Below are 24,256 nucleotides of genomic sequence, written 5' to 3'. Positions count from 1 at the left end.
CTGCAGCGGCCCACGCTGCGGGGCTTCCCTGGGGCTGGAGGAACCCGGGGCCTGGGCTCTGACACCCGCTCACCTTCTTGCTTCTGGTTCCTGCAGTGACTTCTGACAGCCCTCGCCGCGCAAGGAGGGGACGGCAGCGACGTGCCTTCAGCCAGCCTGGCCCGAGAAGCGGAGATGGAGGTTCCCAAGAAGGATGGTACGTCCCTGTCACTACTGCGCTGTCGGTTCGGGGAGCTCAGGAAAGATGCAGCTCGATTTAATGCTCCTGCGAGAACTCGTTTATTTTTTCACTGCTCATCCCGTGCTCTGCACCCGTTAAACTCCTGGTCCCTGTCTTCAAGAAGTTTGCATCCCTCTAACTTCTTTATTTTACGTTTTTCTACATTCCCTTTACCCCCCAGTTTTAACTTCTGTCACAGCAGAGATTCTTGTCGGTTTTATTTACTGCAGTGTCCTCAGTGCCTGACACTTGATAGGCACTCGGATATTTGTGGAATTGGATGTGATGTTGCCATTTTTTTTTTTTTTTTGCTTGTTGCTGGTTTCTGTTGGCTGAGACTTGTTTAGGATCTTGGCCACCACGTTAGTGAGTGAGCCTGGCCTGTAACTTTGCTGTCTTGTTCTGTTCCTGTCAGGTTTGAGTGTGGAGGTGACAGCAGACTCACAGAATGAGTTACGGGCCATGCCCTCTGTTTCTGCTAAAGCGTGTCGACATCCTTTATCTTTTGTTCTTCACAACACCCATGCGAGTAGACTGGGTCTCCCTGTATCCTTAACTACTCCATTCTGCAGGAACCATCCTAGAGGATGCCAGTCATCGGTGCTGCTTCATCGGATCTAGAACAGTATTTGCTGCTGCAGTCTTCTCCCCCTTCCTCTTCTCTCCCCCCTCCGAGGCCCTTCCACGTGCCCGCTGAACCCCGTTGCCGCTTCCTGAGGCCTTCACCCCTCTGTCATCCTCCCTTCCCATCCTTTTTTGCCTGTCTATTAATTCACGTTCATCATCGACGTGCAAATAGGTCCCGTTATCTGACTTGTCCCATATTCTCCGCTCCCTCTCCACTGCCGTGTGCCTCATTCAGAGCCAGACTTCAAGAACCTTCTGTATTTGTTTCACTATTTTTTCACATCCTTCAACCCCTGCCAACCCCCTCTGCCCCCGCACTCCACTCAAGCTGCCTTTATCCGTCACTGAGGACATCCGTGTTGCCAAATCTGCTCTCGTTTTTCTGTCCTCTCAGTAACCTTTGACATTTTCTCCTTCCGGAAACTTTCCTTGCTTGGCTTCTGAGGCATCTTGGTTTTCCTCCTGCCTCCCTGGCTGGTGTACTTCCATCTCTTTGCAGACTTCTCTTCCTCTCTCCGGGACCTGGTCTGGGGTCTCTTTGTACTTCCCCCCACAGGTTCTCAGACAGTCCCATGGCTTTAAATCCATTCTCCTTTCTGGTGGTGCCCACATTTTGTCTTGAGCGCAGCCTCTCCTCTGAGCTCTGGACTTGTGTGTTCACTTGCCCTTGTAATTGGCATCTTCACGTAAATGTCTCCCACCTCTTAACTCAGCAGGTACCCCCCTCCCACCCCATTCTTAGCAGGCTCTTTGTCTTTCTAATGGAAGTAAATTGCCTCTCCATTCACCCAGCTGTGAAAGTTGTGAAGCTGCCACATTCGTTCAATCATCAGTTACTGTCATTTCCACCATATAGCTTGGATCCATCTACCTCTTTCCAGTTCCACCCAAATGCCACCACCTTGGTCTCAGCCGTGTTAACTCACCTCCACCTACTTTTTTGTTTGTTTGTTTTTTTAATATTTATTCATAAGTATTTATTTTATTTTATTCTTTAATATTTATTTATTTATTTATTTGGTTGCGCTGGGTCTTAGTTGCGGCAGATGGGCTCCTTAGTTGCAGCTCACCAGCTCCTTGGTTGTGGCACGTGGGCTCCTTAGTTGCAGCATGTGAACTCTTAGTTGTGGCATGTGGGATCTAGTTCCCTGACCACGGATCAAACCAGGGACCCCTGCATTGGGAGTGTGGAGTCTTAACCACTGTGCCACCAGGGAAGTCCCTACCTACTTGTATATTTTGCACTTTGGCCAGTGTGTGCACTGTAATTTCAGTAGATACTACCTGCTGCTTTTCTGATACACTGTACACAGCCCCCAGGGTAACCTTTTAAACACAAAAGTTAGAGCATATCACTCTTCTGCTTAAAACCGTTCAATAGCTCCTGTCCCACTTTGGATAAAGTAAAAGCCTGTCGTGGCTTGGACGCTGTCCGGGATCTGATCCTACCTATGTTTCCACCTCCTCCTGCCACTGGCCACTTCCTCAGAGGTGTCCCCACCTGCACGCTCACCCCTCAGCACACTGCCTTTCACTCAGTGTGCCCACTGGGCAGTGCACTCCCAGGGGAGCAGGAGCACGTGGCCCGAGTTTGCAGAATGGACAAGGCAGCCAGGCCAGGTCACTCGGAGCCGGCCGCGGACCCTGGTGTAGAAGGCTTTTCCCCGGACTCCCGGTCCAGGATTCCGTTCTCCACAGCAGACAGATGGAAGTCTGTAGCAGTGACCTGTAAAAATGACTTCCTAGGTTCAGACACGTAAAAAGTGAAATGTACGTCTCCATCTCCTTTTTGTCCCTCAGCTGCCCAGTTACCACCTCCAAAGGCCACTGATGTCATCGGTCTCCTGGGTGGTCCAGACCTAACTTGTGCAAGGGCAAGGCAGTATATGTCATTCGAGTCCCCCTTTTCTATAGCATATAGAACTCTGTTCTGCATCTTGGTTTTTGCACCTAATTTATCGTGATGATCTTTGTATATCAATATATGAAGTGTTACTATTTTTTTTTTGAGCCTAAGTAGTGTTCCATTCCGCTGTGGGGCTGTGCTGTACTTCTGTCTGTTATCCGGGAACATTTAGTTTGTGTCTGGTGTCTTGCTGTAACAAATGCTGCTGCAATAAATAACATGGGGGGAATTCCCTGGCGGTCCAGTAGTTAGGACTCGGCGCTTTCACTGCTGAGGGCCCGGGTTCAATCCCTGGTCGGGGAACTAAGATCGCACAAGCCGTGCAGCGCAGCCAAAAACAAAATAATAATAATAATAATAATATGGGATACTTGACAGCGGTAGACTTCTGGGTCAAAGTGTATGTGCATTTCTTACTTAGTAGATACTGCCAGGTTACCCTCTGTAGAGCTGTAGTAATTTACAAATCAAACTTTTTGATTTTTAACAATCTTGTAAATGAAAAGTGGAATCTCAGGATCTTTCATTACTCTTATTTTTGAGTGCGGCCGGACTTCTGGTCATATATTTAAGAACATTTCATTTTATCTCCCGTAAATTTCCTCTGTTCATATCCTTTGTGTGTTCTTCCGTTCTGCCTTAGTTGTTTTCTTACAGTTTGTAGCACTGTTCACCAGTCGGCCCTTTGTGATGTGAGCTGCACGTGTCCTCTTCCCTGCTTGTTTCTTTTAACTTTGCTCATGGTGATTTTTGCCATGCAGAGATGTTAAATTATTAATATCTTGGACTGTCAACTTTTTGTTTTATGGCTTCCAGTTTGGTATCATAGTTAAACCTCTGCACACCAGGTTATAAAGTGATTTCCCCATGGTTTCTTGTTCCCTTAGGGTTTCGTTTTTTCAATTAAGTCTTTGACTTACTTGGAATTTGTCCTGGTATGGTATGAGGTATGGATCAAACTTTAGATACATATATTTCCCCCCCCAAAAAGGTTATCAAGTTTATCTCAATACCATTAACTGAATAATCCACTTTCCCCTTTTATTTGATGTGTTACCTTTATGATATACTAAGCTTTTTTTTATATCCATGTTGCATATTTCTTGTTAGGTTTGTTCATAGGTGTTTTGCATTTCCTTGGTGCTACAGTAAATGAGGTCTTTTCTTCCACTGTATCTTCTGTTCTTTTTAGATGTGAAAGCTGTCGTTTGTTTGTTTTTTGTAGCTGTGCCGTGCAGCATGTGGGATCTTAGCTCCCCGACCAGGGATCAGACCAGGGATCAAACCCGTGCCACCTGCATTGGGAGTGCGGAGTCTTAAACACTGGGCCACCAGGGATGTCCTGAAAGCTGTTGATTGTTGTGTAATAATTTTGTCAGCCATGTGCTTTTATCCATTTACAATTTTTAATAGTTTTTAGTTGATTTCCTTGATTTTTCTTGTGTCTATAATCATAGCATCTGTGCATTGTGGTAATTTTAACCTCCAAATTCTTTCCTTTGTCTAATTGTGTTGGTTAATGCATCCAAAATAATGTTAAGAATTGTGACACTAGATGGCCTTGCCATGTTCCCAGCTTTAAAGAAATTTCTTCTTTAGTTTTCCATTAAGCCTGATGTGGGCTTGCTGCTTAATTTATGTGTAGATGGTAGTCAGTAGTGCTGTTCATCAGTATTTCTGCTTTTTTTTTCCTCTTGGATACATGGTAGAATTGTACTTTCCTGCCCACTTAAAGTTGGATTTGCCTCAGATGTCCAGTGAAATGGGAATGTTATGTGTCACTTGTAGGTCTTTTAGACCCAACGTGGAATTTGCTATTTCCCCTTTCTTCTGCCCTGAAGACCAGCAGTGCTCCACCAGATGCTGGAGGCTCCATCAGCCTGGGTTCTGGAGTGAGGGGGACATGGAATGGGGCCCTGGCGGACAGCTTGAGTGAGAAATACAGCTTTGCTCTTATAAGCCACCTGAGATTTGGGGATTGTTTGTTACTTCAGCATAAGTTAATCTATCCTAACTGATAATATATATTTGCTCCTGGCTTTAGGAGGAATGCTTCTGATGGTATCCCATTAAATCTAATTTTGGCTTTTGGGTTGAGATGGGTACTTCCTTATATGATAAAATATGTCTATTACTTTCTTTGTAGTTCTTTTAAAGTCAACAATGTACGTTGCGTTTTGTCATGTGCCTTGTCAGTGTACGTGGAGATGACCCTGGCTTCCTGCTTAGGTCTAGTAATGTGATCATGCTACTAGATTGTGTGAAATTAAACTGTCCTGCAGTCCTGAGGTCCTGGCTGAACCTCACTGGGTCATGATAGAGTCATCATCAACGACTCTTAATGTGTTGCTGGGTTCTGTTTGCAAATATTCCTATTTAGGATTTTTATGTTGACACAAGCCAAGTCCTTAGTTTTCTTTATAGAGCAAACTTTGTAGGTTTTTGGTATGGCTGTGCTTGCTTGATAGACGCAAGCTGGAAGGTTTCTCTTTTCCTGTCCTTTGGAGCAGTATAAATGGTTTTGGAATGACGTATTCTTGAAAGATTTGATAGACTCATCCTGCGAAACTATCTAAGACTTGTGCTTTTTTGGGGAGAATAGCTCTTTAATAAATTTCTCCAGTTATTTTGTGATAATTGAACTATTAAGATTTTTTTTTCTTTCTTTTGGAGTCAGGTTTGTAAATAAATCGATTTTAATAATTTAAATACAAAAAATATTCTATTTCCCAGAACATTATCTCTGTCAGCCAAGTTCTTAGGTTTATGTGCACAGAGTTGAGCAAACTAGCTTATGAATCTTTTAATCTCTTTCTCTGTTTCTCTTTATTTCTTTTGTGCAATTGTGCTTTCTACCTTTTCCTTGATTAGGTAGTTAGGATTAATTGAATTGACTAAGTAGGACCTAATTAGGCTATCAGTATATTTTAAAATTTTATGGTTTTGATAAGCATGGTGCATTGTTTATTAGGATCAAATAAAGTAAGATTTGTGAAAGTGGTATATGAAGCTTATAGTATTGAAATGCCAGTTTATTGCATTTTGATAAATATTGGCTGAGAGTCCAGGCCCTTAGCTGGACACTGGGGAGTTTGGGAGAGTATTAGGCGTTTGCTGTCTTGGGGGAGCTTACAGTCTGGTTGGTGAGAGACATTTACAGGATAGGGATGCTAAGGCAGAGGTCAGGTCCGGGGGCTGCAGGGGCCCTAGGGGAGGGCAGGAGTGGAGTGGGGTGTGGAGCTGAAGGAGCGAGCGGCTGTCCCAGCCGAGGGACCCACTAGCCCAGAGCCGGTGGTCTGTCAGTGGAGGGAGGCTGGTGGACAGGCCGGGCTGGGGAAGGCCTCCAGGGCACGAGGAGCAGTTTTATCTGGGCGTTCAGGATGAGCTCCAAGGAGAGGCGACAGTCAACAGATACGCATGGAGCCCTGCCATGCGCTTGAGTAGCGCTGAATTTGCTTTTGAAAGAGGACTAGGTGCACTTTGTAATGGGGAATTTAATTCTAGGGGAGCTGAGGCAGCTGGTCTTTTGAAAATGTTCTGTACCAGAAAACGACTTATCTAGTCTTGCAAAGCTATTCCAATGACTCGGCGAATACATTTTAGATTATATCTTTAAAGTAAGGGCTGAAAAATAAGGACTTAGGCTTTGGTGGCAGCTTAGCAAACACAGAATGGCTGATGCTATTTTTAAAAGGAAATGGAAAAAATAAAAATATAATCTAACACCCCTTAAGAAAATGTGGCTATTAAAATAATGATGTCACACTTTTGGAAGTGAGATTTCAAAATAGTTTTGACAGCTATAGAGACTATGGTGACGTTTTCTCGTTATCAGTCCCATCCCTAAAATAACGACTGACTTTTTCCTCCGCAGATATTCTTCTTTTGGCTGATGAAAAGTTTGACTTTGATCTCTCATTGTCTTCTTCAAGGTAAACAAATGAGTTTTCTTGCCTTGCCTTTGTATAACCACGTTCAGTGAAGTCTTTCATTTAAATGCCCATGTTATTAATAATCCTTTTCTGTTAAAATAGTGCCAATGAAGATGATGAAGTCTTTCTTGGACCTGTTGGCCATAAAGAAAGATGTATTGCTGCCAGCTTAGAATTAAATCATCACATTCCTGAAGAACCTCCTTTGCCAGCATCTGAAAGTCACTTCACTTGGAGTCCTCTGACTGGGGAAAAATTTGTGGAAGTTTATAAAGAAGCTCACTTACTGGCCTTACAGATACAAAGCAACGGCAAAACCAGGGCGGCCCCAGCCTCCAAGCCCGAAGACCCTGGGAGCCAGGGAGTGGACGGATTCATACAGGAATCAAAACTAAAAATAAACCTCTTTGAGAGAGAAAATGAAGTGAAGAAAAGCCCCAAGTCACTGAAGAGGGAGACGTACCACCTGTCGGACAGCCCCTCGAGGGGACCGCCGCCCTGGGGCACCCAGCCGCCCTCGGGCGCGGCCCTGCCGGCTGCTCCCGCCCAGGCGAGCCGCCCCCGGACGCCGGGGCCACCGCGCGCCTCGTGCTCTTCTTTGCCAGTGGAGCCAAGTGCTGCGCACCCTCCGTACCCGGCTGGCGCTCACAAGAAGGTCACCAGCAAACTGCTGCCGCCCCGAGCCTCGTCTCTTAGAGGAAAAAGCGTTCCCTCGGCCCTGCAGAAGGTAGCCACGACCCCCAGCAGCACGTTTATCTGGGGAACCAGCCGCTGCCTTGCTTCTGAGCCCTCTTGGTTTATGCCCTAGAGCAGAAACCGTTCCGGGGAGGAGCCTGGGAATGTAGCTGCTCTGAGGGCTCCGAAGCGTAGGCGTGGAGGGTCCAGGAGGAGCAGTGCCAGTGGCGTGGGAGCTGGGCTTGGGGCGGCGTGGGTAGGGCTGCCTCGCTACTGTGGGGACTTAGAAACACCTCCTGCTCAATTCTGTTTGAGATCTTTCCTTCTGCTTTGTTACAGCACTGGACATTCCACCCGTTAGGGATTTTATGGGCGTTAACAAGCAACTTCTTCCAAAAATCCCCCCTCCGGGAATGGCCACTCGTCTCCCTCCTTAACCATGACTGAGTTTAGATTGTTCCCTCCCAGGCACGAGTGGATGCGCTGCCTTGGGAGGTGGCAGTGGACTTGTGTGCCTTTGGGGTGCGGCCAGCCACCTCTGGGAAGTGGGGGTCCTAGCGGCTTTTGTGGGAGGGCTCTGGGGCAGCAGAGGGTGGGTGTCAGATTACAGCCGCCTCCTGGGTTTGCCTCAGGGAGCAGCAGCTTGGAGCCTGCCCTGCGCGCTTTCCCAGCTCCGCTGCCCTCGGCGAAGGGCTTCAGCTGTCCGAGCCAGTTAGAGAGGAGTGATGCTTTGTGGGGTTGTTAGCAGGTTTAGATCAATGCAAAACACCCAGCAAGGGCCTAGAAAATCGTTTCCCTCTGCAAGCACATCTCCTGAACCACATGACTCCCTGCTATCAGAACCCAGAATTGAGCCAAGCTGAAAGTGGGTCTGGCATGCAGAGCCCTGCACCAGTGGGGCGTGCGGCCATTGCTTCCCCAGGGCTGAGACTGCTCCTTTAATCATGCAAACTCCTCTGCCTGGAAATCATTTGGATGTAAATTTCTGAAGTGATGTTTCTAGAATGAAAGCAACCTGGTTCTGTGTGTAACACGTGGACTTGGGCCCGGATTTGTGTGTGTAACACGTGGACTCAGGACAGGGAGTTGGGGTATAATTTTGCTTCTTCTGGGTCCTTTTATTTTCCTGGTCCTAAGTAGTGCTCTATTGCCAGAGAGCTGAGTTTTTGGTCAGTGAGGTGTTAGCTGGACCCCTGGGCAGCGTTTGAGCTCACTTGGGCTCACTGGGCATCACTCCCCACATTGTTTCTGTGGGGAGAGTCATTCACATCCGAGTGACTCACTGACACACGTCACCCCTGTGAGGATCACCTCTAGACACAGCTGGACCACTTGATTGTACTATTTAGAAGTGTCTTTGCAAGGCAGCTGCTAGGATGGCCATAGTTAGGAGAAAAAACAAAATTACAAGTGTTGGTGAGGATGTGCATCGCTCACGGGACTGTGCAGTGGTGCAGCCACTGTGGAAACAGTTTGGCAGTTCCTGGAAAAGTTAAACAGAATTATCACATGACCCAGCAATTTCCACACTTTGGCATATTCTCAAGAAAATTGAAAACATATGTCCATGCAAAAACCTGTGTAGCAATGCTCATAGCAGCATTATTCATAATAACCAAAAATCAGTAACAACCCAGATGCCCATCAGCTGATGAATGGATAAGGGAAATGTGGTCTCTCCGTACATGGAATATTTTTAGCCATGAAGAAATGGAGGACTTACACATGCTACATACAGATGACCCTGGGGAACTAGGTCAGTGAAAGAAGCCAGACGCAGAAGGTCCCATGTATGATCTCATTTACAGGAAGTGACCGTAATAGGCAAGTCATGTTCTAGAGACAGTACATCTGTGGTTGTCTGGGCTGGGAGGTTGGAGGAGTGCGGAGTGACTGCTAACGGTCATGAGTTTCTTTTAGGAGCAACAAAAATGATCTAAAGTTACATTGTAACTGGTTGCACAGCACAGAGTATACTAAAAACCACTGAAATGTACGCTTTAAAATGGTGAATTTTATGTTACCTGAAGTATGTCTCAATTTTTAAAATGATGTAAAGGAAAGAGAAAGTTACTGCTTTATGAGCTTCTTTTGCTTCTTATGAAGTCTTCTTGATATGAGGGTTTACTTACGTAAGCGTGGATTTGTTCCACGAATGCCCTTGTACCTGAATGTCAGGAATTTATTCTCTGTTGGACTCTGCTCGCCAAAGAAAAATGGCTTTCAGTCCTAGATGAAGATTTATTCCGGTTAAGCAGCCCCTCTGGTAGAGGGCATGACCATTTAATGAATGATTCCGTTCTGTACATCATTTTAAACTTTATGTAACTGGGACCAGTTTCCTCATTATCACCCTTAAATACGAATCCTGACTGAGGAGGAGCTCTAGAGGAGCTCCTCCTATTAATGGTCTGTCTTGGTATTATTTTGCCCTGTGTTCAGTGAGGAAGCCAGCTCCATCACCATTCTGTCTGGTAATTTGGCGGAGGAAGTGAACCGCCGTATTCCTTTCCATCCAGGTGATGAATTGAGGACCATGTGTCGGGAGATGGATGGTGGCTGCAGGTGCTCTAACTGAAGCCTTCGTGTGTCTACGTTGTGAAAGACTAGAGAGTTCTCACATTTCAATTTACAATTTTTCAGCCCATGAAAGAGAAACCAGCTAGTCCTTCCAGGATGAAAATCCTAAATGAGAAGGATTCCCACAGCAGCGTGCCCCCCGACAAGCCCCGTGCCGCCCGGGACGTCGCCAGCTTGCCAGCCGGTGGAAACCACATGGTCCAAGGCAAGCGGTCGCTCCCTGTTCCAAACAAGGTGGGTTGGCCAGTGCCGAGGGGGGCTTTGGCCTGTGGTCGAAGGGCATAAGGGGCTGCTTTGTATACAGGGGACGTGTCTTTTTTTTTTTTTTTTTTTCAGGCCGCGCCATGCGGCACATGGGATCTTAGTTCCCCGACCAGGGATCGAACCCGGGCCCCCTACGGTGGGAACGCAGAGTCTTAACCTCTGGACTGCCAGGGAAGTCCCCCATGTGGGGCGCGTCTTGATTAAAATCAAGGTTAGGGAGGTTGAAAATAGGTTAGGGAGGTTGAAAACAGGAGAGGCAGCTTGGCGAAATGCAGGGCACACAGGCCTGGCATGCGTGAGGGGCCGGCCTCTGCCCCCAGGGAGCCGAATGGACTGAGGAACGTCAGCCCCTCTGAGCACAGGGTCTCCCTCACTGCGTCCGTGCACTGAGGAGATGGAACGTCGGTGCTTTGCAAACTGCAGCCCCTCACAGGCATGGGGACTACCGTCCACATCTTTGCTGTTTATTTTCCAGCGTTGATCTGTGTGTGCTTGTGAAAAGTGCCACATCACTGGTGGTACTCGTTAAGGCTGCCCGATGCTGGGCCCCGCAGCTGTTGACTCCGTAGGCCAGGGTCCAGGCCCCAGATCAGCCATAAGCAGGCTGCCACGTGTTCCTCATGCAGGGCTTTGTTGGCCACTCTGTGGGAAGTACTGCTTGACCTTTTTCTTCCTTAAATTCAAGACAATTTGTAAACTATTAAAAACCATTTAAAAACCCCACTTTTGCAGTAATAAGCCATGGGTAGTAATGAAGTCTTTGTTTTAGTCTGGGCTGAAGAAAACCATGTTAAAACCACCTGGATGTGCTGGCAGTCTTGCAAGAAAGTCCTCCTCAGGGTCCGTCTTGGGAGTGAGTGCCAGCGTGTGTGCTTCTCCAGCGGCTGGCAAAGGTAAGGCCGGCCCTGAGCGCTGTCCATTCCTGCCAGACTTGTCACAGAACCACTTAGCAGAAGGTTCTGGAAGGCTTGCTGTGTGTGGTCTGGGGCAGGGGAGACTGTTGGGGTCCCTGTCCTCAAGGTGCTTCCCCTCCTCCGAGGGGAATGCCTCTGATGGGCAGTCCTAGTTCAGGGTAGGATAAGCAGTCACAAAGTGGGCATGCTCTCCTGGTGCCAGCGGACCTGGAAGGACACTGAGGCCAGCCTCAGTCATGTGATAAGACACAGATTTTTTTTAAAGTAGGGCTGTTCCAGATAGTCTAGGGCATAGGACCCCTGTAACTCCTGTGTGTTTATTTAAATCTGTACTCCCAAACCTGTTTAAATTCAAGCTACTTTTTAATCTTTCCAAGCCAAGGGTGCCATCTAGCGGTAAAGGGGAGAAACCCTAGTAGGCTTTGGGGAAAGGTATTCGACTTCCTGCTCTTGAGGACTAAACTCTCCTCAAATTATATTTGCTGTGTAGACTCTGACCATAGGCTAAGCAGCACGGTGTGCATTTTGTATACAAAATGTGAGAAGTCTAAACTCCTGAATGAGACTGATCTGATTTGGAATCCTGTCAGTTGGTGGTTAAGAGAACTTAAGTTGTTTCTGTATCTTTACAAACTGAGGGGATGACACCTCCCTCGCGGTGTCCTTGTGGGCCTTACAAGAACCACGTAAAGTCCCATTCCTGTGTCTCGCATGTGGCATGTGTTCAGTGAAAAAGAGTTCCATTACATTAGGCGCTGTGAGGTCTGTTTTGCTGTAATGGTTCAGGGCATCAGCACCATTTTTGTTTACGATTTCTGATCCTGCCTCTGGGAAAGGTTGAGACAGATTGAGGGGAGGCTTCTGGTGAGTGTATATTTCTCTGTTGTGCGTAGCAAAATCACCAGGGTCAGATTCGACAGTGTGATGGGGAGAGCATTGTGAAACTGTTAACGCACGGTGTCACATGAGCTGTGGCTTCAGTCATTCTCTGAAATTTCTCTTAAGAACCTTTTACCAGGTTGAGGTCTGTGTTGCGTATACTGGCAGCTGAGTATTTTCACCCTAGTTTATCTGTTCTGCTGATTTAAGTAGCGCTCCTAATTGATGTGACCTAACTTCCTTGTGATTTAAAGGAACCGACCAGTAAGGATTGTCTTCTCTTCATGTTTCCCTCCCCACCTCCCTGACTGGCCAGGTGGGGCATGTGTCTAGACCATCCATTTTCACCTGTTCAGCTAGGGTAGTTTTCTGCTGTCGACATAATCAATGAAGATAGGAGAGCTTGAACTTATGTATCCTTATATGCATCTTGGTAACTGTGTCCAGAATTGGCGCCTGAGACTACACTCAGCTAAGCCGCGAGCGATCTGGGTTGTCCCGTGTTTGAGGATGTTGCCTGATGGACATACAGAATATTGTTCATATGTCGTATTTTTTTTTAATACGGAAATCGCCATGATAGAAATAAGTAATTTTCCTCATTTGAAAATATTTTAAGGTAGGTTAGCATATCTTGTGTGTGTGTGTGTGTGTGTGTGTGTGTGTGTGTGTGTGTGTGTGTGTCAGAGAGAGAGAAATAACTTCATAATTTAAAAGTAACATCAGCTTGAGTGATAACCAGATTTTGTGTCTCCTCTTGCAGCTAAGCCAAGGGAACGTCCAAGCATTCCTGCGGACAGTTTCCAGTCAAACAACAGCCAGCTGGGCAGAACGGGACTTGTCCTGCCGCGGCTGTGTCTGCAGCCGGGCCCTGCAGGCGTGTCCTGCAGGCAGAGCCAGAGGCCCGGAGTTGCTGAGTCGACAGCGGAGCAGCCCAGGGCGCCCACCAGAGCGGCTCTCACCCAACCCCAGACTCCAGGACAGGGAGACCCCGGGCTGAACTCTCATCTCAGTTTGTCACAATCTTCTCAAATGAATAAGACTGGGAGTACAAGAAGGCGCGATTCCCGTCTGAATTCCAAGACAAAGGTTATGCCTTCCCCTACAAATCACTTTAAAATTCCTAAGTGTTCTACTGGTAAGTAATAGATGAACTTTAGTGTGTTTTTATTTTTTTATTTTTATTTATTTTTTTAATGTGTTTTTAAAATATTGAACGAATTATATTTAAAATTTAAAAAATTGTTGGTTTTGGTGATGGTGGTTTCCTTGCTTTCATTTTATTTAAAGCACTTTATATATGTCTTCTAATTTTCTTTGTGTTGGATAATTCAGTGAATTTCTTACCTTATGTTATATTCCTCCCCTCTACGTAACATATCATTGTTGCACGGCTGCTCTTAAGATTTTCTCTTGTTATTTTCAGTGTGTCGATTATTAGGTATTTTCATATGGCTTTCTTTGTGTTTATCCTGCTTGGGGGTTCTTGAGCTACTTTGATCTGTGGATTGATGTTTTTAATCAAATCTGGAAAAAATGTGTCCGTTAGTCCTTCAAGTATTTTTTCTTGCTTCCCGTCATTTCCTGGGACTCTAGTTACCTGTGTTGTAGGCCTCTGTATGTTGTCATTTAGGTCACCGAAGCTTTGTTTTTCCCCGCACCACCCCGGCCTCTTGTCTTGTGGTTCAGTTCTAATAGTTTCTACCGTCTCGTCCCCACGTGTACACAGCTTTTTCTGAAGTGTGTCTAATCTGCTCTTAAGCCCATCCAGTTAAATTTTCATTTCTGACATTATAGTTTCCCCATTTTTGTCCTCATGGTGTTTATGTTTTCCTTTGAATTCTTGAACATATTTATAATGGTTGTTCTAAAGTCTGTTTCTTCTAATTCCATCTTCCCCGTCATTTTGGGTCTGTTTCTATCGACTAATTTTTTCCTGGTTATGGTCACATTTTCCTGCTTCTTCACATGCTTAATAATTTTGTTTTTAATGTTTATAGATTCACCTTTTTAAAAAAAAATTTTTTTTTAATTGGAGTATAGTTGCTTTACAATATTGTATTAGTTTATACTGTACAGCAAAGTGAATCAGCTCTACGTATACATATATCCCCTCTTTTTTGGATTTCCTTCTCATTTAGGTCACCTCAGAGCACTGAGTAGAGTTCCCTGTGCCATACAGCAGGTTCTCATTAGTTGTCTATATCTTATACATAGTATCAATAGTATATATATGTCAATCCCAGTCTCCCAATTCATCCCAATAATTTTTTATTGTCTGCTAGACATCATAAATTTTATATTTTTGTATGTCTGGACTTTGTTGTCTTTCTTTAAGAAGTTGAATTTTGCTTTGGCAGGCAGTTAAATTTCAGGAGAACTTGATCCTTTCGGGGCTTCTTTTAGAGCTTTGATGGGGCAGGTCTTGGCCTTTACTCTTGGGATAGTTTAGCCCTGCAACTAACGTGTGGCCTTTCTGAGCCTCTCCTGAGTGTGCTGTGTCCACGAGGCGTCCACTCCGGCCAGTGGGTGTGTTTCGCAGCCCCGTGTGACGGTGGCAGCGTTCCTAGTGGGGGTTCTTGTCTGTTTTGGGGTCCTGCCCCACGTGCATGCTGCTGATTACTATGCAGCGAGGACTCGGGGTCCCGCTCAGGTTTCCAGAGCTCCTTCTCTCTCTGTAGCTCCCTCCTCTCTAGTACTCTGCCCCTGGAGGAGTTCCAGCCTCCTTGGGCTCTCCCCACCTGCCCCGGCATCCTGGCAGCGCTACCAGGCAGAAAGCCCTGCATGGTGTCCGGCAAGTAGTAGGCGGGGCGTTTGGTCAAGGTGAATTAATCTGATAAATGTGTACAATGCAGGGAGTTGCATGGAGCTGATGAAGGGTGAGGACAGCTCTGGCCTCCTCTCTCAAGCACATGCCTTCTAGTGGCTTGAATATTTTGAAGTTGTCGGCTTCACTGGCCAGTACAGGTGGCCTTTAACACCTGACAACCTCACTTGAGTTACTGCTCATGTAAGAATGAGCCGTTCTTTGGAGTGTTGTCCAGTGCTGGGCACTCTTTTAGGTATAAGGGATGTAATGGTAAGACAGATATCCTACTCGTGGAACGTACATATTAAGAGTAAAAGATAAGAAATGTCAAATAAGTATACTTTCAGATCATAAGTGAATAAAAGAGGATGGGGAGGAATTTAGATAGAGGGGTTCTTTAAGCTTAGATGGTCAGTGCAAGCTCCCTCAGGAGGTGACATTGAGCTGAGATCTGAAGCATGAGGAGAAGGCAGCCATTAGAAAAGCCAGAGGGAGAACGGTCCAGGCAGGAAACCGCAAGTGCAAAGATCCTGAGGCAGAAAGATGCTGGACAAGTTCTGAAAACAGAACGAAGGCTGGAGTGGTAGGGATGTAGTTAAGTTAGGATTAGATTCTGCTACAAGCCCAAAATAGCATTGGTTTTAATCAAGGTAGATGTTTAGTTCCCTCTCACATGAAAGTCTACGTAGGTTTTCCAGAGCTGCTATTGCTCTCCCTGTGTTAGGGATCTGGGCCTCTTCCATCTTGTTTTGCCATGATTAGCTTCTCTTCCTCATGATCTAGTATGGCTGCACCAGCTCCAGCCCTCACACCTACCAGCAGGAAAAATGAAATAGGTGAAGAAGAACAAAGCCCTACCTTCCAAGGATACTTACTGGAAGTTGCACATGCCACTTCCTTCTGTGGAAGTCATTGCTCAGGACTTAGTCACGTGACCACACTTACCTGCAGGCCATGCTAAGGTATGGGGTCTTTCCTACACTCAGCTAAAATGTCTTTCTAAGAAGAGGGGAGCAGATACTGATCAAAACCAGCAACCTCAGCCCCGTTAGTGAGCGAGGAGAAGGGTAAGAAGAGACGGAGACGGAGAGGCAGTCAGAGGCCAGCTTGTGTGGGCCCTGCGTGGAGGTGGCTGTCGGCATACCCGTGCAAGAGGGGGTGCCTGCGAGGGTCTGAGCAGGGAGGAACATGACCTTCGACAGATCCCTCAGCAGAGGGAGAGACAGGCCCTGTGGCCAGAGTGGGAGCAGGGAGGACCATGCGCACGCCTGGCTGGGGTCCAGACGAGAGATCGCGGAGGTGGTGGCAGCAGAGGCGAGAAGGGCTCCGACCTGGGGACGCTCTGGGAGACCAGGAGGGAATGTGGCCGCGGGGACTCAGAGTGACCCCGAGGCTTTGGCAGGAGCACCGTGGTGATGGAGGGCCGGAGGGAGAGCAGCTCGGGGCGGAGGCCAGCCGTCCAGTGTGGACCTGTGGAGTCTGCAGCGCCCGCGGGCTCCGTGGGCCGGGTGTGAGCTTGGGCCTCAGAGGAGCAGCCTCAGCTGCAGGTGAAGTTTAGCTTTCCGCCGCGGAGAGCCTGGTATGTTTGCAGACACGGACGCCCTACAGACGGGGTCTTCGGGGCAGCCGCTGGCACAGGGCCCGTGAACTGTGTTCAGCAGCGTTTGCTCCCTCTTCCCAAACGCCCGGAGCCCGACACACCTCTGGCCGAGGTGCAGCCGCTGCCTGGCTGCCGACTGGTCCCCACCCCCCGGCCGTCAGCCGCGTGGAGCCACAGGACTCCTACCCTCCGCTGCCCAGGCTGGGCCCTCAGCCCCTCGGCCCTTCTGACATGTGCACGCTCGCTTCGCCAGGCCGTTCCTGTTGCTTCGCAGCGTCAGGTCCACAGCAGGCACACCTTCCGTCGTTCGTCCTGGGCCGAACGGTTCCCACGACGTCTGCGCTGCAAGGCTGCGGGCGCGACCCTGCTGCTGAGCACGTGCACCTCTGCCCGTGCGGTGGCCGCTCACTCTGGCTGCCGTGTGACACTAGCTGTCATCGCAGAGGAGACGTGGGGACGGTGTGAACAGAGCCTGCAGCAGGGCCTTTAGGGTACAACTTTCTGAAAACACTCCTGGGACGGAGTGTCATTTACCGTGACTGCTTCCAGGAGCCACACGAGGGACGGAGACCCGGGGGACCGGCAGGCGTCTCTGTGGGTCAGAAGCTACTTGGAGGGGACAGCGCCTGCAGCTCCGGGAGGGAGTAATTTCCAGCCCTTCGGACTCGGGCCCTGGGCTAAGCCTTGGTTGACTGGGGTGTAATAAGGGTACTTTAATAATCTAAAATTCTGCAAAAGTAGCTGCCCTCCTGTGCACTCTCTGCAAGCTCCTGAAGAGTCTTCCGCTAAGATGAGGGAGGAAACAGCAAAGAAGAAGTTACGGGGCCCGAGAAAGGGGGAACCCAACACAGGAGGCGGTGAGAGTGAGGGGCCCAGCCCGGTCTGGGAGACAGACCTCCAGGAAACGTGGACTTGGAGCCCAAGCGGTAGCCACGTGGAAACGCTCCCAAAGAGGCTGCAGGACATTTCGTCACAGGCCCCCAAATAAGAAACCAGCAAAAGATGGAGGCAGTTCTTTTTGGGTTTTTTTTCCTTTTCTAAAAAATATTTATTTATTTTGGCTGCGCCGGGTCTTAGTTGTGGCATGCGGGATCTTCGGTGTGCCATGCGTGCAGGATCTAGTTCCCCAACCAGGGATCGAACCCGGGTCCCCTACATTGGGAGCACGGAGTCCTACCCTCTGGGCCACCGGGGAAGTCCCTGGAGGCAGTTCTTACGAACTCGAGGTAGGGGATGGATGGGCACTGCGAGAAGACGGGCTGTGTGCTCCATTAGACTCAGTTGTCAAAACAGAAACCCTGGAGGGCAGGCGGCTGCGTGGATCGGCCCATGGGGCTGTGAGGGAGCTGGGATCGTATCATGACATCTCAAGGTTCTGAAAAACGAGGAAGTAGCAGGATATGTAATTTAGAGATAGAAGGTAGACACCTCAGGAAACAAGCAAGGTGGAAATAGGGTAGGTGTGGCTGGAGCCTGCCATTTTGAATCTCTTCATTTTTTTTTGGTGTGTGGATCGCTTTGATCTGATCAACTTTTGAAAAGAACAGGAGGTGGAAGATGAGGATAAGCATGTACGGGCAGCTCTTTTGAGAAGATGTGCCGCGAAGAGGCACAGAGACGTGGATCGGGGGCAGAGAGGGAGGACGGGGCGAGGGGGCAGGTGCAGGTTGGTTTGAGATGGGGGGCTGGCAGGGAGGTACCCGCAGGAGCAGGGCCTGGGCCTCTCCTGCCTCCTCGGAGACCCGGGCCGCCTTCCCCTTTGGGGCTGGGATCGGCCTCTGCCCGTGGCTTCCAAAACACAGCAGGGTGCTGCCAGGGGGCCTGGCACCTGCGGCTTTGGGGGCCCCGGGATGAGTCTGGGACTTGGTCCCCGTGGATGGCGGCCTGGGGCTCAGTCCTCTGAGCCCGCTGGTTGTTGCCTTGTGACCAGATGAGATCACACACCCAGAAATGCTCATCAACCGCCAGACGGCACATAAATAACGTCACGTCCTAAGATGACCTCGTGCCCTCCCGGTTCCCGAGAGCCGAGGCGGTGGTGGGCTCTGGGACCCGCCTGGAACCCCCCGTGTTGGCGCCGCTTCTGCTGGCGGGGCTCACAGGCAGACCCGACGGGGTCATGTGCCGAGTGCCGCCTCGTCCCTCGGGCCACTCCGTCCCCGTCTGGGCATTAGCCAGGCTGAGGGCAGTGGAGGGGCCAGGACTCTTCCTCTTCCTCACCCACAGCCCTGCCCGGTGGGTCCCCGGGGAGGGAGGACGTGTCCCTTCCCACACGCCAGGGCCGGAAGGTTTTCCCTCTGGCTTGTCTGGCCTTCGTCTACTTTACGTGCCGTCTTAACTGCAACTTGGGAACGTGGGACACTTAGAGGAGGACCGCCCGTTTGGTGAAGGCGGATGCGTCACCTGCCCCGCATCTGACTGACTGTCACTTCCTTTCTCGTCTCAGGTGAACCCCTGGACGGTGCAACACCAAAGTCCTATCGGGCGCAGAGGCCACAGTCCTGCACGTCGGTGGAGAGGTACTGAGTCGGTTTGCTTCCTCTCTCTCTTTTTTTTTTTTTAACTTCTTTGTTGGAGTATAATTGCTTTACAATGGTGTGTTAGTTTCTGCTTTATAACAAAGTGAATCAGTCATACATATACATATATCCCCATAACTCCTCCCTCTTGCGTCTCCCTCCCACCCTCCCTATCCCGCCCCTCTAGGTGGTCACAGAGCACCGAGCTGATCTCCCTGTGCTATGCAGCTGCTTCCCACTAGCTATCTGTTTTACATTTGGTCATGTATATGTGTCCATGTCACTCTTTTCTTACGAGAACAAACTGAGGCCCCTGCTAGCTTCTGAACCCACAGCCTGGCTCCACACGCCCGGCCTGAACCTGGTCTCTCGGAGCCGCCCTTGTGTCCCTCATGGTGACGGCGGCCCCAGACTCGCCTCCGGGGCTGGAGTGCCAGTCCTCTGCCCTGAGCCTGCAGTTCTCAAGCCAGACCGCCCAGCCCCCCGCGGAGGTTCCAATCCGTGGGTCTGGGGTGGAGCCCTGGGCCTGCGGGGTCTCACAGGTGACGCGTGTGCGCCGCATTTGAAGACCACTGGCCTGGCTCAGCCACTCGGACTCTGGTTTGAGTCCCGGTGCTGCCACGGTGTGCTCTAGATCTAGTGCAGGTTACCGAACGTTCCGACCTCGTTTCCCCATCTGTCCAGTGGGGATGGAACCAAGCACAGCACAGCAGTGCTGCAAACAGTAAGAAAACACACGCGCGCACACGTGTGCACGCCTGGGAGTCATTCACACAAAGGGCAGCCCCTCCCCTGACTGCTTTCCTGCTGCCACCTTTACTGCCCCCTGCTGAGGTGGGTGGGCTGCTCCACCCACACATCTGGCCCTCTGGTGACCGGGCCCCAGCCCAGCTCTGGGTGCTGTCACAGTGGCGGGACCCTGGCCCAGTGCTGCTCAGGCCTGGGCCCATCAGCTGGGGGCAGGGCAAAAGTGAGGTCACTCTGACCCACAGGAGCACTGTTCCCAAGGCTGGGGTCCTGGCACCAGCATGTGGCCAGGGTGGGAGCACTGCTTCGGACCTTGCTGGGGTGGGATGGGCAAGACAAGCACCAGAGCAGGGCCCTAATCTTGGGTCTGCCCCAGCCCCGTCTGGGCCGTCCGCCACTCTGCGCGGCTCTGGGCCTTCATTTCCTTGTATGTGAACTTGGGAGCCACTTCCTGGGCTTGGGCCAGATGCTTCCCTTACAGTATCAGCCGTGCTGAGCCGCCTTCCCACCATGCACAGCGGGTCAGAGCAAGACCCAGACCTGATGGCCACTGGCGGCCTCGATTCATCTCTCTGTGCCTCGGTCTTCTCACCTGTACAATAGGGAAACGGTTCCTACCTGCCAGGGTTACTTTGAAGCTTGCATTTGTTTATATCTGTCTGTATTTTCACTGGAGTTGGTGGTGGAGCCGCCAGTGCTCAGCAGTGAAGCGCGTGGGGCAGATTCCAGAAGTCTGCAGAGCGCAGCAGCTTGCTTACAGCACCTCTCTCCTGCCCACGCTCCTGCAGTGACTGTGTCTTTCGGTAGATGTTGAAGTTTGCGTTTAGACTCTTCTCGAGCATGCAGACTGTCCTTGATGGATGACAGATGTGTCATCTGGCCTCCCATGGGCTCCACCTTGGTGGGAGGTCCTTGACTTTATTTTATTTAATAAGATAACAGTTTACTTTATTCGGCCTCTCTCCTTTATCAACAACAAAAACTGACAGTGAGGCAGGATGCACTGGCAGGTGAAGCCACAGGTATCGCCAGGGTGGGAAGGAGAGATGCATGGGAAACAGGCATCCGGTGCCCCGGGTCACTCACCTGTGTTCACACCTGATTCAGGGGCCTTAGACCCAGGAGCAGGTGCACACAGGGAGAGTGCTTGTCCGCTCGTGTGCCCGGCCGGGCCCGCCCTGGGTCTGGACTTCCTTGTGGAAATACTTAGGCCAGCAAGAGGTGACTTTGAGATCCCTGTGAGCTCCCATGAAGAGCGTTTCATGGTACCACCCATGATGTGCAGCCACACTGGATCAGAACCTCAAATGGGCCCACTGAGGAACCGAAGCCCATGCCAGGGCTCCCGGGGGGTCGGTGGCAGCACCCCCTGCTCAGAGGACAGGGGTCTCATGGGCTTCGCTGGCTTGAATCTTCTACATTGAAACCATGGACTTTCTACTGTGTTAGTGCATGGCTGAATTGTTAGATTTTTTGTTCTGCTTAAGACTTTGGTGTTTCTAGGGTTGCTCACAGCACTCCTGCTAGATGGTCCTCAGCATCGCAGAGCCTCGCAAGCAGCGTGAGGACCCCTGTGAGCATGGGGCGCAGGTCAGCCCTGCCCACGCCTGCCGGCCGTCGACTCTCCAGCCTGCCCCTGGCGACCCCTAAAACTATGCCCAGGGCTCTGGCTTCTCCCCTGCGTGTGTCTGCTCGGCGACTTTCTTCTGAGCCCCAGAAGAAATCTGCGGTGAGGTAAGAGTTAAAGGCTGCACTAAGTTTGTTTCAAATTCATAAAACCTCAAGCGATCATGTGCTGGGAAATCACGGTCAGGAAGCAGCCAGACTGCGGTTCATCACCACTTCTCAGCAGCCCTGGGGGAGCCTGGCCGCACTGCACGCCCTCCCATTGGTGGGTCTCTGCGGGGAAGGCAGGCCACCTGCTCTTTGGTTGTGTTTCTCTCCTGACATCACATCCCGGGTCCAGGCCGGAGGCCTGAGCAAGCGAGGAGGATGCCTGGACCTCGTGACACCCTTGGGGGAGACCAGAGTCTCCCACAGGGAGGAGCCCTGGGGCAGAGCGGCACGCTCAGGAGGCGTCCTTGTGGCCGGGTTCCAGGGAGAGCCCCCAACCTTGCCCTCGAGGGTTCAGTCAGGGTGGCCACACTCAGGCTTCCTAGGGAAAGACGCTGCCCACCCGCCTCTGCCCTGTCTCCCACTCGCTGGCCCTGGTCCTGCTTCGTCTGTGCAGGAGACTGAACGGGCACAGTGCGCCATCAGGCCTCGATTCTCTCCTCGTGGCAGAGCGTTAGGAGAGGCTGGGGGCGCTAGTGCGCAGATCTGCCAGCAGTGGGTGTCGGGCATGTACATGTCTGTTTACTTCTGTGAGGACAGAGAAGACTAGAAAAAGAAAGTGCTGGGCTGTGTGTGACGTGGGGGAGAAGGGACGCCAGACAGTGAGACACAGGCCCAGTGTGTGGCCGGTCACAGTGCTCTGTTAACGTGCGTCGTAGGTTTGCAGGCGTCAGCAGAGGCAAAAATTCTTTCAAATTATTATGAAGCCTTTAAAATATTAAAAAGAAAAGACGCTGTATTAATTTACGGAAACTGCTGCTTTCCTCCTGTAATTCGGTTCCGAGTCATCGGGTGTCTGAGGCCCGCCAGGCGGCAGACTCTGTCCTGGGCCTGGAGATGCAGCGGGAAGTGGCGGCCCGGCCGGGTCTCCCTGCACCGTCTAACAGGAAACACAGACACCAGGGCAGCATATCTGCAGGGTGACAGGTGGATGGGGACGGCCCCGCCGCAGAGCGTGTAACCAGGGCATTCAGACCTGTCCATGGGCCCAGGCCTTCCAAGGAGGTGGCATCCCGGGCGGGACGCCCGCACGTGGTCCTCGCTTGTTCCTCCTCTTTAATACCTTACAGAAAAGGGTATAAAATAGGCACGTGGGACCCAGATTGGTAGCTGGTGCTGAGAGGGACCCCGGAGACCATGCAGTCCTCCTGCAGGAGCAGGAGCCAGAGCCGGCCGCTCTCCACTGGACGGCGCTTCTCCAAAAACCATCTTCCCGAGTCACAGCCAAACAAACGAGTGTCGCCCGGGAGTGTCCTGATGAGATGCCCTTTTTCCCTCCCGCAGAACTGCACCAGTGAGAGAGGGTGACAGCAGGGCTGCCGCCGGGCCCTCAGACTGGTCCCCGGATGGGAGCTTTCCTGCTGCGTCTGCTGTGCCGCAGGCACTTAACTTTTCTCCTGAAAAGAGTGATTTCACTTTTTCAAAAAGTATCACCACGGAAGTAGCACTGGATGAAGCACAGCCACCTGAAGCTGCAACACCCAGTGAGGTGAGAGAAGCAGACAGCGTTGACTTGTGTTGTCCTGGGCTCCCCCGGGTGACCACGGAATGTCATCTGTGACCCCGGCTCCTCTGGTGCCAGCTGCACCGAAGGGAGGGGGTCAGGACCTCCCACCTCTGGAGGAGACAAAAGCTGCGTCTCCCCTGTCTCCGACCATGGAGATGGCCAAGTTTCAAAGGGTGGGAGGTGGGAAGCAGGGCAGCAGGGAGGGGGTGAGCGGGAGCTCCAGCGCTGGCCACTGGCAGGAGGGAGGTGGACGGGCTGGAGGGCTGTGGGTGAGGAGGAGACGTCGGTGCTTGCCCACCGCAGCCCCTCTCCCCACCAGGGCCCACCCCAGCCCTTCTTCCTTGGGTTTCCAAACTGTCAGTCACGTGGGACCTAAGCAGAGCCCACTCGTCTTCCCAAGATGGTTGACAACAGATGCTAGGGTCGCCTTTCGATCTTGTTTCTTGTCTAGGCTCTTCTCGTGGATGTCAAACTGGATCAACTTAGCATCACCCTGCGGGCTGCAGCCACACCCCTGGGCGACCTCCCGCTCATCGACTTCTGCAAGACTCCGGAGGCGAGCGTGGCTTTGGGGTCTGGAAGCGGGCCCCTGGTCGACCTCCTGACAAACACTCCAGATGTCAACAGGAGGGCTGCGGCCAACGCCTGCCACGAGGTGGGACAGGTGAGGTGCGGCGGGGGCCCTGCTGGCTTTGGCCTTGGGTGGTCTCAGTTGGGTCTGCTCTTCCCCCAGGCACGTCCCGGTGACCCTGGAGAGTGGCCACTGGGGCTCCTGAGGGCGACGTGGCTCGGCTCGCCTCACCGTTAGCGGTGTGAGCGCGCGGTTCGCCAAGTCGAGAGCAGGAAGCCGCCTGGAGCCCTCCCAGGGCCGGGGCCCCTGGTGCTTAACGTGCGCCGCGCGAGCAGAAGCGCCTGGGGAACTTGGCGTCTTCTCCCTCCAGCTGCTTACACACGACGGCCAAGGTGCCTTTCCACTGGGCCTGAGCCAGGTTCGCCGAGCCGCGGGGAGCTGGCCGCAGGCAGCCTGGTCTTCACGGGACCAGTCCTTCGGGGTCTGCGGGCCGGGAAGGGGCGGCGTGGGCGCTCCGTTCACCTCTGTGGCTTCTCTCCTGCAGCTCATAGACTTGGCTTCCCCTCTGATCCTGCTGAGCCCCGAGGCTGACAAGGAAAACGTGGAGTCACCACTTCTCAAGTTCTGAGCGGAATGAAATCCTTTGCATTTCACTCAAAGTTACAAGAACAGT

At 51.0% G+C, this 24,256-nt stretch overlaps 1 protein-coding gene across 1 annotated transcript; it reads left to right on the top strand.

The window, feature by feature from the left end:
* The first annotated feature begins 139 nt into the window (after nucleotides 1-139).
* GTSE1 (G2 and S-phase expressed 1) lies at nucleotides 140-24,256 on the top strand. Its single transcript, XM_061205266.1, has 11 exons — nucleotides 140-196; nucleotides 6,628-6,685; nucleotides 6,788-7,412; nucleotides 10,004-10,174; nucleotides 10,974-11,097; nucleotides 12,761-13,135; nucleotides 18,853-18,925; nucleotides 21,176-21,406; nucleotides 22,790-22,994; nucleotides 23,464-23,676; nucleotides 24,128-24,256. The coding sequence occupies exons 1-11, from the start codon at nucleotides 175-177 to the stop codon at nucleotides 24,209-24,211; spliced, it is 2,181 nt and encodes a 726-aa protein (XP_061061249.1). The 5' UTR covers nucleotides 140-174; the 3' UTR covers nucleotides 24,212-24,256.

The sequence above is a fragment of the Eubalaena glacialis genome, chromosome 11, assembly GCF_028564815.1.
Source record: "Eubalaena glacialis isolate mEubGla1 chromosome 11, mEubGla1.1.hap2.+ XY, whole genome shotgun sequence".
Classification (NCBI taxonomy): domain Eukaryota; kingdom Metazoa; phylum Chordata; class Mammalia; order Artiodactyla; family Balaenidae; genus Eubalaena; species Eubalaena glacialis.
The sequence above is the reverse complement of the archived record's forward strand: the minus strand, read 5'-3'. Positions and strand labels throughout refer to the sequence as shown.